Genomic DNA, 16363 nt, shown 5'->3' with positions numbered 1-16363 from the left:
CAGTTGCAGAAGCCTCTATATTACGTTATAGATCAAGTTATGATAAACATTGAATAGCGTATAGGCCTAGAGACGAAGATAGCCTAATTAAAGTAATAACAACAATAGTTATATTGTTGTTGCGAAATTATATTGATAATTATATAGTAATAATGTCCGCCATCATCTAAAAGAGGGAAACGTGAAGCTACAACTTTTTCCTATGAATCATTAGTCTTGTTTATTACGGTCGCAGACGGCTACATAATAAGTATGACGTCACCCCCCCACCTCCCCGCAGCCGCGCACACAAAACACAAGCGCACGCTAAAACTCCAACGCACGCACGCGGGCGCGCACTCACACGGGGAGGACCAGGCGGACCGGCTCCCGCTGACGTCACCACAACACAACCGAGCGGCCGGCGTCGCGCCTTCGTGCAGTGCGCGTGGGGGCCCGTTCATGTTTTCCATGGCGAGCCACGAGAGGACCGAGAGCAGCGCCGGGGGCGAGGATGATGCTGCCGCCGCCGCCGGGCCGGGAGGCCGCGGTGGGCGGCCGGTGGGTGGTGGGCAGTCGGACGGGGAGCCGGAACCGGAGGCCCGGGCGTGGTGGCTGGCGGCACCACGCCGCCTCTGGAGCTCCGTGAACTGGAGGAGAGGCGCGCGGACGGCCGCGCTGTTCGCCGCCGTCAACAGCGCATTCTGGTGAGCAGCATGACGCAGTGCTTTCTGACTCGTGCAGATATGCGTGTTCAGAGTTTTCTCTAAGAAGGGCAATAGTTGATTTGGAATAAATATGCTTATGATATCGACTAGGTGTTCTTTGACACTATGGCCTGTGATTTGAGCCTTGAACCAAAATGAAAATACAATCTGGATATTGCAGCGACATCAAATAGGACCACCGAATTAAGAGCCCTGATATGCATACACAACGTGCATCCTATAACATTATAATGTATTGACAACATACTTTTATTATAATCTCAATCTGCGGGATTGTGATTTTAAACTCAAGGTGTGTCACTGCTGGTGTTAAGATGGAGGAGTAAACCTGCGGTAAACATTTAAAACGCTCAGCAATGGCCTATAGATATAACTTTATAGATAAAGTTACATAGATATAGACATATCGATATAGATGTATCTATATAGGTGCAGATATATAGTTCTATAGATATAGATACAGTATATGGTATATCTTTCTCCTCTGTCCTGGGTGTTGGCCCATGTTTTGTTGTCTGGTAAAGTACTTCAGTTCACTACACTTCACCTCAGTGCCTGTATTTACTGGTATGATCACATGTAGTTCCTCATGTGATCACATGTCGTTCCCAATCTGATCACAAGTGACCTGTGGCCCCCAGCCATGACCTGCCCCCCTCCCCTCAGAGGGGCATCAGGTGCCCGGCGGGGGGGCTCGGCAAGGCTGGGGACGTGTGACGGACATGGTGGGCAGTGGGTGGGTGGTCACCTGTCACTAGGGTTACCTAGGTCAACCGTCGTCAGAGTTACCTAGTTCACCCGTCGTCAGGGTTACCTAGGTCACCCGTCGTCAGGGTTACCTAGGTCAACCGTCATCAGGGTTACCTAGGTCAACCGTCGTCAGAGTTACCTAGTTCACCCGTCGTCAGGGTTACCTAGGTCCCCTGTCGCAGGGTTACCTGGGTCAGCCATCGTCAGGGTTACCTAGGTCAACCGTCGTCAGGGTTACCTAGTACACCCGTCGTCAGGGTTACCTAGGTCACCCGTCGTCAGGGTTACCTAGGTCAACCGTCGTCAGGGTTACCTAGTTCACCCGTCGTCAGGGTTGCCTAGTTCACCCGTCGTCAGGGTTACCTAGGTCAACCGTCGTCAGGGTTACCTAGTTCACCCGTCGTCAGGGTTACCTAGGTCAACCGTCGTCAGGGTTACCTAGTTCACCCGTCGTCAGGGTTACCTAGGTCAACCGTCGTCAGGGTTGCGTAGGTCCCCTGTCGTCAGGGTTATGTAGCCGCGTGTGGGAGGCAGAGGGGAGGACAATGGTGGCAGAGTAAACTAGTTTGACTAGCTGGGCAGGACGCCATGGCTGCATGTTGTTCCTTTGTTCAACACCCAGCTGATGGAGGGAGGGAGGGGGGGGGAGAGGGAGGGAGGGGGGGAAGAGGGGGGGAGAGGGAGGGAGGGATTAAAGATTAAAAGAGGTGAAATGCAGGAAGGAGGTAGACGGGATGGATGGAAAGAAGGAAAGGCAAACAGAAAACTAGCCTTAGAGAAAACAGATAGATATACAGAGAGACAAACATAGATATAGAGATAGACAGATGGATGTACAAACATAGATATAGAGATAGACAAACTTAGATAGATATACAAACATAGATACACAGATAGATGTGCAAACATAGATATACAGATAGATAAGATTTAAATGCAGATAGACAAACATAGACATACGGATAGACAAACAGAGATAAACAGATAGACAAACATAGATATACAGATAAACAAGCATAGATATACAGATAGACAAACATAGAAAAACGGACTCACAAACATAGATAAACAGATAGATAGATAAACAGATATACAGATAGACAAACATTGATAGATAAGCAGATAGATCTACAAACATGGATATACAGATAGACAAACAAATGTCGATAGATAGATATACCGATAGCAATATAGACAGATGGACAGACAAAGGAATAGATAGAGCCACCAGACAGGAAGCTGATGTCAAGTCTCTTGTGATGTACTTCCTGTAGGTTTGTGGCCTTCAGCACAGGTCGGGTGTACTGTCTCCTCTCCCTCTCCCTGGCCGGGGCAGTCACCGTGGCGACTCTCAAAGAGGCGGTCATCTTGTCTGAATCCAGAGGTAGGATCACCACTCATGACACATGACTCCCATGATGCACTGCTCCATCGCAGATGCTGAGCCTTAAAAACGCCAAACCCTTAACTAAACATATGCACACACACACATGTTCCCATGCACGCACATACACTCTATAGATATAAATGACTTAAACCAAAACAGTTATAAGTTAAGTTCTATCCAATTGAAATGAAAATCTAAGAGGTAATGTTTAGGCAGTGTTTATAAGACGTTAATTACATCTTAGAGTATCAAGCCAGAATTCCACCAGTTATTGAAATAGTCAGACAGCATGCTTGGGTTCATAGCCTACATCATCATGTGAATCCTATCTCTGGTTCACCTCGAACGTGAACACAAACCCCTCATTTATCTCCTCTGCACTGGGAATGTGAGGAGCAGGTGTTACAGTAGCAGCCAGCACCAGAGCTCTGCAGGCGAGTTAGACGCTTATGTTCCAGCCTTTAATCACAGTTCCAGTCTCAAAGGGCATCTCAGACCTCACATTAAACAGTAGCCATGAACCCTTCTCCCTCTAAACCCAGAGGGTACAGACCCTGAGAATGAACCCAGGAGAGGGATCCCTGGTATATTGACCTTTAGGGCATTTAGTAGACGCTTTTATCCAAAGTGATACACAACAATAAGGATGTTCATAGAAACAAGTGCCAAGAACTAACAATTGCTAGGTTAACCCATTCCCTGTATGCAACAAAGATAGATAGGATAAGAGGCTACACCATGCTAAGTACTAAAGATAGCCAGGAGACGATGCTACACAATGCTGAGTACTTAAGAGTGCTAGGATAAGAGGCTACACAATGCTAAGTACTAAAGATAGCTAGGATAAGATGCTACACAATGCTACAAGTACTTAGGTTAGCTTAGGTTAACCCAGTCACCATATACAACACAGATAGATGTCCTCCTCCCAGGACTAAGATGTTTGTTCCTCCAGGGAGGGGAAGGGAGCTGAACGGACAGACATAATGGGAAGGCACCAGACAGCTGGTTAGCAGAAACAACGTTTGCGATGGTCAGTAGTTTGCGGTGCTGTTCCAGCTGTCCTGTTTAGTCCGGCCGTCAGAAGCAGGAAAAGCTGGCTTGACGGAAACAACACCTCGCCCCTCCCCAGCCAATAGCTTGGCTGTTCTCCTCACACCACAGGTCAAGGCATAACTCCCGTCTTGTGACTGTTCTGTAGCCATGCTAGATAGCAGGTAGCCCTCGCGTGTCCGATCAATACAGATCAGGGCAATCTGAACAGCACTTGCTAATGCTGTGGTTTGTGCTGGGGAGTTTTATGTGCTCAGAAATTGCATTTGTTGTTGATGTAAGACCAACAGTGAGTAACAGTTTATCCAGCTATCTATCTTTGTATATAGGGTTAGCATATATATATATAGCTAGTTGGCCTACACGTCAGACGTGCCCTAAATTGTAATCACGTTAAGAGTGTTCTTAAACCTTTTCTTCCATCAGTTGTTCAACATGATAGCATGTCCAGTGGATTGGTTCCCTGACTCAGCCTGTGGGCAAAGAGGAGAGAAAAAGGTCCCTTAGAGCTGAAATGGCTCTCAGGGGAAAGGGACAGGGCAGGTTTGATGAAGGCCCCTTGATGGTGAGATGGTTTGAACATCTATCAACGGTTCCTTATTCCATGTTCTGCTGACCTCTAGATCCTCCTATTTCTTATTCTTTGTCCTGAGTTTCTTTTCAGAGGTAGATTCTTAGTAAACAGCTCAACACGATAACATTACATTCAAGATGAATCCCATAATAAAGGCTCACACCACTCAGCCACAAGGTTTGGATGAGAGGTCTTTTATGTTAGACAGATAACATAACGATTAGAAACATCTTGAACGCTCGTTGGGTCGTACATGTCATGTCTGTCCTGGTCTGAAAGACGTCTCCTCTCTCCACAGTGTTGGACCTCTGGAGCCGAGTCACAAGACGGTACGTCTGCTCTTCCTCTTAGCCTCTGTACTGTCTAACCCAGGGGTCTCAAACTTACCTGGGGGCCGCTGGAGGTAGAGTCTGGGTCAGGCTGGGCCACATCAAGTATTCCACGTTAGATCACGTTGGCTATGGAATCGCTGACAACAGGGGACATTTCTTGACATTTCGTGGTTGGTGGAAACTGGGACATTTTAGCGTCCTTTGGCTTTTGTCGGGACTCATGACACGCAACTCAAAATTGGGTCTGTCCCGGCAAACCCGGGACATCTGGTCACCCTATCACAAGTGATAAAAAAGCATGGCAAGCGACTCAGCAAAAATGTGCGTTTGACAACAACGCGCGGGCCTCACTAATACTAAACTTTGATGTCAAGTAGGGGGCCACAAAATATCATCCCGTGGGCCGCGATTTTGAGATCCCTGGTCTAACCCCTACTACCTGCTCCTAATGACCTGTTTTTGTACTGTCAAACCCTTACATGCTCCTTAATGACCTGTCGCTGTACTGTCTAACCCCTACCTGCTCCTTAATGACCTGTCTCTGTACTGTCTAACCCCTACCTACTCCTTAAGGACCCGTCTCAGAATCCACTGTAAGATGCTTTGGATAATGTGTCATCTGTTAAATGACTAAAGAGATGGTTTGTTAAAAAGTTTAATGTGTGTTAAATGTCAGCAGATGGGCATCATGGGAGATTATTTGACACACAGCTGCCCAATGAAATTCCTTTACTAATACTAATATTGATGTGCTGGGATGGCATATAGACCTACAGAGAGACAGACAGGCAGGCAGACAGCCAGACGGAAGAGAGGAAGGAACATTCTGATAGACAGAAAAAGTTACTGACAAAGACGTGTGTGTGTGTGTTTTCATCTCGACGCCTCGTTATGCCACACACCACCACAAGGGGGAGCTGTTGGGCTGAAGCAAAACAGCTCTTATATACAAATAAGATATCTATGAGCTCATCAACCTATACATCCAAATACAGGATGACTGTCTACCTACCATTTACAATTGAGTCATTAGACAGACTCTTCAATACAACGCCACTGAGCGATAGATATAGACATAGAATCTACATCTATTATAGATATAGATATAGGGTACACAGCTCATAGGAATATATGTCTATATGTTTATATCAATCTGTGTACCGATATCTGTATCTATATTTGTATATCTATAGGTTGTCACATGTTGTTGTCTGTCAGAGCTGTGTTGTGAGATACTGAGCGTCTGGCAAGGGCTCATGGGAGATAACTCTACCAAGGAAGAACGCTGACAGCTGCAGGTGTGTGTGTGTGTATCTGCACAATAACACCAGCATTAGCATAGCTCACTCTGACGCTCCAGACACAAACATCCCCCGCTGCGAGGGGCTCCACAAGAGTAAACACACTCTCTCTCTCTCTCTCTCTCTCTCTCTCTCTCTCTCTCTCTCTCTCTCTCTCTCTCTCTCTCTCTCTCTCTCGAAATTTCTGAAAACATTACGCAACACGCCCTCAGATCTCAGTGAGACGGAATCCTGAGAGACCTGGCACACACACACTCACGAGCCACACTACACTTTCCTCATTTCTACTAAATGTGTCTACACATTCACTGTGTGTGTGTGTGTGTGTGTGTGTGTGTGTGTGTGTGTGTGTGTGTGTGTGTTTCTTATTATTTTAGTGATATGTGTGTGTGTGTGTGTTAGTGATATGTGTGTGTGTGTGTGTGTGTGTGTGTGTGTGTGTGTGTGTGTGTGTGTGTGTGTGTGTGTTTCTTATTGTGTTAGTGATAAGTTTGTGTGTAGTGATAAGTGTGTGTGTGTGTGTATGTTAGTGATATGTGTGTGTGTTTGTTCTTATTGTGTAAGTGGTGTGTTTACGTGTGTGTGTGTGTGGTTGTGTAGGATGACACAACTACTTGTTCACTAGCATAACAACTAAAAGTCCCCTCAAGATGCCTTCCAGCCAATCACATCCTTCCTCTCAAAGGATCAGCAGGTGTGGCTGATAAGGCTCGCCCTGATTGGTCAGTGGGTCCATGCCCAGAGCTCAGTACCGCGAATGTCGCCGTGACAACAGACCTGGCTGCTGCGTCGATGACATCATAATGTTTCAGATACTAAACATGAAGCCTGACAGACGGACAGGAAAGGTGTTCAAACATGTAGAGACAAACACACCGGCAATTAGTCCGGTTAGCAATGTCGGACAATGTTCTATAATATGTCTGCTGAATTATCCCTTCAAAAGAGTATTCACCCTGAAGCAACTGTGTGTTTGATTACGCTAGTGCTAACGCTAGCGCCTGACAAATCACTGTTACCCAACTTCTGAGAAAGCATCCGCCAGGACTGGTCTGTCGCTCCCCCCCACTCATCATAGGCTGGATGTTGTTGTTTATGCCCGAGTCGATGATGCAATCACAATGTTCCAATCAACCAATCAGCACTCACTGTTGACACGTACACACACACCTCCAAACCACGCCCACTGTAGGACATACCTTCACACCCGAGGCCTAACTATGATGGGATCACTGCAGGTCACCCAGACCATGAATAAGCACAATTAGCGAGAAAGACAGAGAGGAGATGGAGAGATCAGAGAGAGAGACAGGGGGAGGAGGGAGGGTGAGAGAGAGAGAGAGAGAGAGAGAGAGAGAGAGAGAGAGAGAGAGAGAGAGAGAGAGAGAGAGAGAGAGAGAGAGAGAGAGAGAGAGAGAGAGAGACAGAGAGAGACAGAGAGAGGGAGAGAGAATGAACGGTCTCCTGGGTCACTCCAGGGGAGTTCAGAGAGAGCTTTAGGAGGGCTGATCTCACCCAACACCCCCCCCCCCCCCCTGACCCCCTCACCACCCTTACACCAACCACCCCCCCGTCCCCCCAGCTCCCAGATCCCTCGTTTAAAGACCAACTCATAAACAGCACCTCGCTGAGCCCCTCTGTGTTGCCCCCTCCTTACCCCTTTTCCACCCCCCCTCCCCTCCGCCGCCCCCCCCCCCCCCCCCCCCCCCCCCCCAGCTCGTGATGGCCGGCCGGTAGGAATTCAGTGTGACCCGTCTATTTTTAGACAGGCTTGTTGAAATACCCGCGCTGGGGGGCTTGACGGCAGATAAACACAAGTTGCTTCGCGTCGAGTCACACGTACACAACCTCTGTCGGCACGACCCGCACGCCGGAACCTTCTGCTGGGATTACCTTCGTGGACCATCTCACTTTGCCGCCCAAGACAGACCCATCCTCCGTTTCTCCTCCGCCGTCTGGTCCTCCGATCCACGTGGTGGTCAAAACCTCGCCGTGAAGACAAACCGCCCTGAACCGGATCTCCTGAACCTCCTGGCCCAATGTCCTGCAAGGAGTCAGGGACGAGGTAGAGGACGGGAGCTGAGGGGTGGTCTGGTCAGCGAGGAGGTAGTCCCTCTGACCACTGACTGGTGTGTCTCAGCAGGACTGAGGGGGAGGCAGCATCTCTGAGTTTGTGTTCGGATCAGTAATGTGCTGAGGAGTAGTTCTGGTTGACTACATCAGGACTGAGGTGGGGCACCATCTTTGGGTGTATTGGATGCAGGCATGAGGTTGATGAAGCAGTGTTGTTCTGAAGGAGAGACAGGGTAGACCGATGAAGGCCGGGATAGAGAACATCCGGCCTGTGGCGGCATGTGGCTCAGGAGATAGAGCGGGTTGGCTGTTCGATCCCCGGCTCCTCTTTGTGTCGAGGTGGGCCTGAGCAAGACGCCTCACCCTGACTGCTCTTGACCAGCTGGCTGTCGCCCTGCATGATTGACTCCGCCGTCCGTGTGTGAATTTGTGCATTAATGGGTGAATGTCAGGCAACATGTAAAGCACTTTGAGTGGCCACTGGTTATAAAAGCACGGTATAAATGAAGTACATTTACCATTTTACGTTGACAGGATCCATTTTGTTCTCATGGTTAGAGCTTTGCCTGTCGGCTCCGTGCTCAGGGCACCTTGAAATTGTTTATATTAAATAGTCAAGTATTACACAGTTGCAAGAAACTTTGTCCATGGGCTTCTAGCGGTTTCTATTCAGGTGCGCGTTTAGTGTTGATTAGGACTGCAGAGCACTGGGAAGTCGACTGTCAACACAGATCATAAACACACAATAGCTGCTTCAGAGGTCAAGTTACTGTGTCACACAAACACACACAAACATGCACACACACACACACACGCACAAACTATATTTATTTCCACACACGTGCTGAAACGCCTGGTATTGTGGCCTGCACTTGTCTGCCTGCTTCTATGTGTGAATAAATACATTGTAAATATTCTCCCATGCATAAATAGATATATTATAAATATATTTATAATATATAAATATCTATATTATTATATATTATAAATATAGTGAGGCCTGTATTATACTCAAACCCAGCCAGGGTAGGTCTGGAGCTCAGGGCGCGTGGGGTCACTAAGGGCCGAGGCTTCAGCAGCTCAGCTGATCAACAGCTGGTCCCGGGCAGGTTCAGACCAGACCCCGGACCCCTGTCTCCCCCACCAGACCCCGCCAGACCCCCTGACCCCAGACCATCTGTCCCCCCACCTGGTCCCCAATTCAACAGACCAGAGTCTAGAGTGCGGACCTCCTGGATCGAGACTCCTCTAGATCTCCAGACCTCCAGACTCCACCAGCAAATCTAAAGGAGGTCAGGTTGTCCATCTTGATCATGTGGTCTGTAATTGAGTCCTGTGATTGGACGTTGGGTTAGCTGGTCGGACAGTCGGTAGTTGGTCAACTGGTTGGTGGTCGGATCATTTATGTTGGATTGTGATTGGTTGGTTGGTTGGTCAGCTGGTCATGTTGTCGGTTGGTTTACCGGTCAGTAATGTGTGTAGTTGTTTGTGTGTTTTCGGTTGTCCAATAAACATGTCAGACGGGTTGCCCTGGCGACGGACCGCCTTCCAGGAAGACGAAACCATAATCTGACCGCCATCGCCAGACGGACGTGTGATCAGAAGATCTTCCATGTCGCCTTTCCGGCTAACCACGTTCCAGAGAGGCTGCTGCCGGGGGCGCAGGGAGACGGAGAGGGAGGGGGGGAGTCAGGTGAATGGGTTCAGGAGGGAAGGGGGAGGGTGGGTTGGCTCAGCCACACGTAGCACCATGTGGTGGTTCGGTCTCCACCACTACAACAAGGCCAGGCCTGGTGCCAGTTTCCAGCCCGCTGGTGGTGCCAGGGGTATTCTGGGACGCATGGAACATTGTTATGACTAATCAGGCCGCACTCAGTAAGTGGACTGGAATGCCACCAAACAGCTGTGTGTGCGTGTGTGTGTGTGTGTGGGTGTGTGCGTGTTTGTGTGTGTGTGTGTGTGTGTGTGTGTGTGTGTGTGTGTGTGTGTGTGTGTGTGTGTGTGTGTGTGTGTGTGTGTGTGTGTGTGTGTGTGTGTGTGTGTGTGTTTGTGTTGTCCTCTGAAAAGTGCCAAGTCACGTTCATGCCATCCTCAGTTGATCACTTGCAGAGGCCTTTTCAGTTTTTGTACCAAACCTTCACTTCATCAATGACTATTTAGAAACGTGTCACTCTGCCTTGTAACTTTTACCTGTATATATTTAGCACTCAACCACCGACAAGCAGTAAAAAACAGCTGATAGAATCCTGGGCAGTAACCACGGCAACAAATGTGGCATTTCACTATGGGAAGTTAACATAAACATCGTAAACGTCGCTGGTACACCAGCCAACACGGTCACAAGGGCACGGTGTTATTACCAACCACTCGTACACACAAGGGCGTCCATTTTGTGCTTGACAGATGAAAAGGGGTCTTGTGAGTTCCTTAAGCTAGTGTGCTAGCATGCTAGGTTTTTAGAGGGACCTAAGCATGCTAGGCGTTTAGAGGGACCTGGTCATGCTAGGTTTTTACAGGGACCTGGTCATGCTAGGTGTTAACAGGGTTCTGGTCATGCTAGGTTTTGAAGATTTTATAAACATTTTTACTGGATCTTAGGACCACAGGTGGGAACCAAACTTCGGTCGCTACAAGGCCTATGTTGTTTGCACACTAACAGGGTTTAGCCCTCGAGCCACCGTTTTGTTGCCTTTCACTGGTTATGTTATTTGTAAACGTAGAATTAGTTAGTATTTGTAATTAGCAATCAATTCATGAAGTAAGAGTTCTTACTCTTAAAGATGCATCTAGTTTGTTTTCCGTTCTCTTATTTAGTTTTAGTTATAGATCACCACTGTTTTGGCGGGAAACTGAGACATTTTCCCGCCAAACTCTTTCCCGCCAATTCAATGTGGCTTATTTGGGACACGTTAAATTGTGGTCTAAATAGACAAACCACGTTCCTTCGACTGTTGACACCATTGAAGGTTGTAATCTAAATACAGTTTGATCCTTGGCCCGACTTCAGTCAGAATCTCACTCTTAAAGATTGTTCTACTTTCCGATCACATGTCGATAATAAACCTCCAGCTTTAAAGGTCCTTTAACCCTGTAGCTCCATGCCCATTCAGCGTTAGGTTCTCTGCGCTACATACATTGCTATATAGGGTATGTTGTGTCAGTTTTGGCACCGGTGAACGCACTGCTGTTGATATCGTGTTCCCTGGCCACGTGCACGCTCATCTCACGCCCGCCATGCACGCCTCATATCACCCTCGCCGTGCACGTTAATACCTGGAAGTCGGCCGTCTCCTCGGGTTTCCGAGCTCCTCAGGCGTCGCGCTCTTCCTAGAAGTTTCCCCGGGTGCCTCTGACTGTTGTTGTGTCACCGGAACACCCCGATGACATCATAGATCTCCTGGTCTATCACGGGTTGGGAGCTGATGGCCACGGCCTCATTAGGGATGGAGACATATAAGGGTCGCAGGAAACAAAGAATGTTATGTCGGATTATTAGAAGGGATAACAACATGGATCTGATCTTAAACTATCCATCTTGACTTTGGGCTGATTTGTTTATTTCTTGGTATGTTTATGATGTGTGTCGGTTGATGGTTCTACTACTGTGTCTATGATGTATGTGTGCTCTGAGATCTCATACCACTGTGTGTGTAGATGTTTGTGGGCTCTGACGTCTCATACCGCTGTGTGTGTAGATGTGTCTGGTTAGATGTGTTTGTGCTGACGTGTCATACCGCTGTGTGTGTGTGTGTGTGTGTGTGTGTAGATGAGTGTGTCGATTTGTGCGTGTGTAGATGTTTGTGTGCTAATGTCTCATACTGCTGTGTGTTGCTCTGCCAGCTGGAAGCTGATGGACCCAGGGGAGTCTGGGGGGTCGGAGACAGAACCTCCCGTCAGCCAGGCCTTCAAGCTCTTCCTCCAGGAGACCTCCTCCTTCAAGCAGCAGAACCCCGGCAAGGTCAGAACCTCAGGGTCCAAACACATCTCCATGGTCTGAAGTACAGGGTCAGAACCACATCTCCAGTGTCAGGTCCGACCAACAACTACACCAGAAGGTCCAAATAGTGTCCACAGTCAAGCCTTTGCCAGGTACTCAAACAGGAAAGTTGTACTGGATTCTGATTGGGTCCTGACAAGAATTGTTCTTACAAAGGCAAGACTAGGGAGATGGTTATGGAGATGGTTTTGGACCACACAAAAAGGTGCAAACACATGTCCATAGTCAAGGTTCTTCTGAAGGTTGGACTGGATTGGGGTTTGGACTGAACCAGATCGAGGCTTGGCCTTCTTTGTGGACACTCTGGTGAACCAGAACTCGGAATGAAGCCCTGTTGGGAGGATATGTTGGATATTAACGTGAGGTTCTCCATTTTTCTCCTAGTTTTGCTTGCTGGTCTGCAGCCTGTGCACCTTCTTCGCCGTCCTAGGGCGGTACATTCCAGGCATCGTCGTTTCCTATGTCCTAAGTATGACTTTCTTTTGTATTAAAAGTACAATTTTTCCTTGTATATTGTTAATACAACATTTTTAGGGACATTTGTTTACCAATACCGATTGCTATACTCCCTACCTTCTGGGTCTGCCTTAAACTTCAAAGCCAATGACCTCCTGGTAAACACCTCCATTCTGACCCCTTCCTGTCACTGTCCCCTGCAGTACTAGGAGTCTTTCTGTGGCCCCTGATCTCCTCCCAGGAGTTTGCCTTGTGGCTGAAGCCAGTTCTGCAGAAGCTGGACTTCGGCGTAGGCCAGTTCCTCCAGAGGATCAAAGATAACCATGGTAACGTGATGAGGACTTCAGCCTCACGACAGCTTACAGACCTTCACTATTTACTACTATTTAGTCATTTGTACCTTTATCCACCCACAGTGGATAAAGATATAGGTAATGAAGAAGCAGGGAGGGGACAGGATGCCTACGGATAGACATTGGGGATCAAACCTGGATCCTTAAGTCTGGGATTGAATCACCCTAACCACTATAGATCTAATTGGTAAATTCAATCTAGTAAAATAAATGAAGGAGATACTGGACCTTTCACAAAGAAGACTTTCACGTTCTGAACCTGAAAGTCGAAGTACTAGTTAATACCAGGTTATATTGCTTTTGTATTCATAACTAGTATCTGCAACCTTCAGTATAGTACCAGCATCATACGTACGTACGGACAGACGAACTGAGTCTGACAGCTCCACCAAGCTCATGTCATTGTCTCGTTGTCTGTCCGCTGAGCCGGTAAATCCTGCTCAGACCCAATGTCTCCTTCCAGAGCGGAGACTGCTCCAGGCCACGTCGGAGAAGGAGAGCATCGAGGCGGACCTCTCCTCCCTGTTCCCCAAGGTCAGCTGACCCCCTCCCCAACCAATAACATTACACCGTCTGCTCACCGACAGAACCCTATTCCACCTTGTCGTGTACAGTGAGCACAGCGGTGTGGTTTTCTCTGTTCAGTTGTCAACATCGCATACGATGGTGACCCTGGTAACCATCGGTTTCCACGGGAACAAACTTCATTTATTGTAAAGCTCCATCATAATGAACCTCAAAGCACCTTCCTGGCCGTGGTGTTGCGGGTGAGCGTTGAGGGCGGAGATAACATCTGTCTGCCTTCTCCTCCCCAGCTGGACTCCACGGCCTGTAAGGAGATGTCCGTCTCAGACACAGAGGTCTCAGACGTCACCTGGACCGACAACGGGACCTTCAACCTGTCAGAGGGCCATACCCCGCAGACAGACAACTCAGAAGGTGTGTTCACCGACCATTCGGTAGACACACACCCGCCTGTATCCTATTTCTGACCCTCACCAACACTCGTGTTCCTTCTCCTCCAATAACAGACCTCGATAAGGAGGAAGCCTTCATCGGGGGCCTCCCAGAGTTCCCCTCGCTGGACAACGGCGCGGGAACAAACGGAGACGATGACGACGACCTCAGCATCGGCCTGCCCACCCCGCCCACGCGGGCCCGGCGGCCAATCAGGTCCAAGCACACCTCGGCGGCCCCGCCCTGCCGGGACCCCACCGACCAGGCCATGGACCTCGTCAACCAGATGGCGAGCGACGCCATCGCCGCCGCAGTAACGGCCGCCATCCAGGAGAGGATAGAAGCCGCTGTCGGCATGGCGATCCCCGCCGAAGTCCTGGCCATGTCTAGGTCTAGACGCCCAGAATGCAACACGGCCCTGCTGCCCATCGCGCTGGCGGGGGAGTCGGAGTCCGACAGCGAGGTGGAGGACTTTGAGCTACTGGACCAGTCGGAGCTGGAACAGCTGGATAAGGAGCTGGGCCTGGCCGTCAGGAGCCAGCTGACCCAGGAGGAGGGGCCGAGTCCGGAGGCCACACCCGGCAACGAGGCCTCCTCCCCTGGGTTCTTCTCCAAGCTGCTGGGCCGCCACTGATGGAGGTGGAAGAGGTGGGAGAGGAGGGTACCGAGGACTTAAGGGGTGTGGGATGGGGGTTCTTCAGAGATAACCGCAGGCGATCATGGGAAGGAGACATCCACTTTTCACCTTTTTCCGCCGGAGACTTGGTTAAAGTTTGTGTCAGCCGTGTGCGGGCCTCTAAGATGAGGGGGGTATGATGTCAGGGTCACTTTGATAGATCGACTGGACATCGATTTATTAATCGGCTGTTTTAGGTGATGAGAGTTTTGGTGGTGAATCGATGTTGCTGTTAACATTTTCAATGCCTCTTTAAGTCGTTGTAATTGACTACCATTGATTGTAGCTTGATGGAAGTTTGGACTACAAATAAAACGTTTTTCAGTGTTACAGTCATCTTAAAGGCGGTACTACGGGTTGTTTGTAATTCTAGCGGTACAGATGTACATCCACCGTGATGTGTCATCATTCATTGGCTTTGTGTTGAGGAGCTAGGGTTCTGTCCAATAACATCGCTGCTGATCCAAGGTGTGAGAGTTGACACCTTATGCGTCCAACATGCTAATCGACTACATCCCCCAGAATTCCACAGCCATATTTCACCTGAAATACAGTTTGACCATCACCTGTGGTTCTCAAGTAACCAGCCTCATGAAACAAACTCATAACCGACGTAGGCTGGTGTGAGGCACGAGAAATAATGAAAGATGTTAGACAACGGTTATTTTATATTTTTGTGTTTTTTATTTTTGTATGCTTTTTTTTTTAGTTGAGAGCCTTGGTTTTCCATATGACATGCAGCGAGGTCTCCTCATATTATGCATGTGATTCTCATTCAGCCATAAACTTACATTACACTTACATTTTGGTTTGGTGTTGTTGCGAGAGAGCTACATGGGAAGGACCATGCATTACCTGGTTTATTATCATTTGCATCAGTGACCCGTCCATCACCATGATCAAACATCATGGTCGACCAGACCATAGTTTGCGGTGTCATTGGGAGATTTTTTGGCCACAGCCTCCTTGTTGAGGACAAGAAGAAAACATTGAGCCGGGGATTGAGTTAAAATGGTCGCCTCTGTCGCCTTGGTTATTCAAACTATAACAGTGTCTTCTTCTGCCGTCCAAACATATGTAGATCCGTGCCTTGGACAATACAAGGTGTTACTTTTACCAAAAAGACACGCTGTATTCTAAAACCCTTTTAATGAATCCCTTACTTAACGTTCATAGAGATCATCTCACTTTTTTTTTGCAAGGTCACTCTATGCTGATGAAACGATAATGACTTAAAAGTACACGGCTGGTTAGCTCACACAGGAATGCATCATTCACCTGTTAAATCCCACAAAGGTTTTGAGTTTATTTTAACAAATCCTATCTGCCTCTAATCGTTCGGCCTTACAGTGAACAGAATATCTACTCCACATGTCCGATATCTTGTGAGTTCCAAACCTACATTCTAAATGCTAATCATAGTTATATATATGTATGTAACTGATCTCTAAACTGTCAATAAAATAATCAAATTACACGTGTTGTACTTTTAGTCTGGGGTGAACATTTAACAAATATTTCTTTGAATATATGCAAATCTCTAAGAAAATGTACAAGTAAAGGCCTGCCATTAGACTTTAGCATGGTAGCCAGCTGGTAGCGCTTGGCAGTGAGTTGAAATTTATGTCATTAATATCTCTATATAAATGTTATATTTATCATACAGGTGATAAATTGAAGCAAAATTATACAAAACAGTGTGAGAATAATAAGGGCTATTTCCAACGTACAACCATAAAAAAGGTTG

At 47.9% G+C, this 16363-nt stretch overlaps 1 protein-coding gene across 1 annotated transcript; it reads left to right on the top strand.

The window, feature by feature from the left end:
• Nucleotides 1-385: 385 nt before the first annotated feature.
• retreg1 (reticulophagy regulator 1) lies at nucleotides 386-16093 on the top strand. The gene is made up of 9 exons (XM_030363993.1): nucleotides 386-686; nucleotides 2732-2841; nucleotides 4770-4800; nucleotides 12018-12135; nucleotides 12559-12643; nucleotides 12834-12956; nucleotides 13447-13517; nucleotides 13799-13922; nucleotides 14015-16093. The coding sequence occupies exons 1-9, from the start codon at nucleotides 442-444 to the stop codon at nucleotides 14572-14574; spliced, it is 1467 nt and encodes a 488-aa protein (XP_030219853.1). The 5' UTR covers nucleotides 386-441; the 3' UTR covers nucleotides 14575-16093.
• Nucleotides 16094-16363: the final 270 nt, after the last annotated feature.

The sequence above is a fragment of the Gadus morhua genome, chromosome 8, assembly GCF_902167405.1.
Source record: "Gadus morhua chromosome 8, gadMor3.0, whole genome shotgun sequence".
In the NCBI taxonomy this organism is placed as follows: domain Eukaryota; kingdom Metazoa; phylum Chordata; class Actinopteri; order Gadiformes; family Gadidae; genus Gadus; species Gadus morhua.
This window is presented reverse-complemented; position numbering and strand designations above follow the sequence as displayed.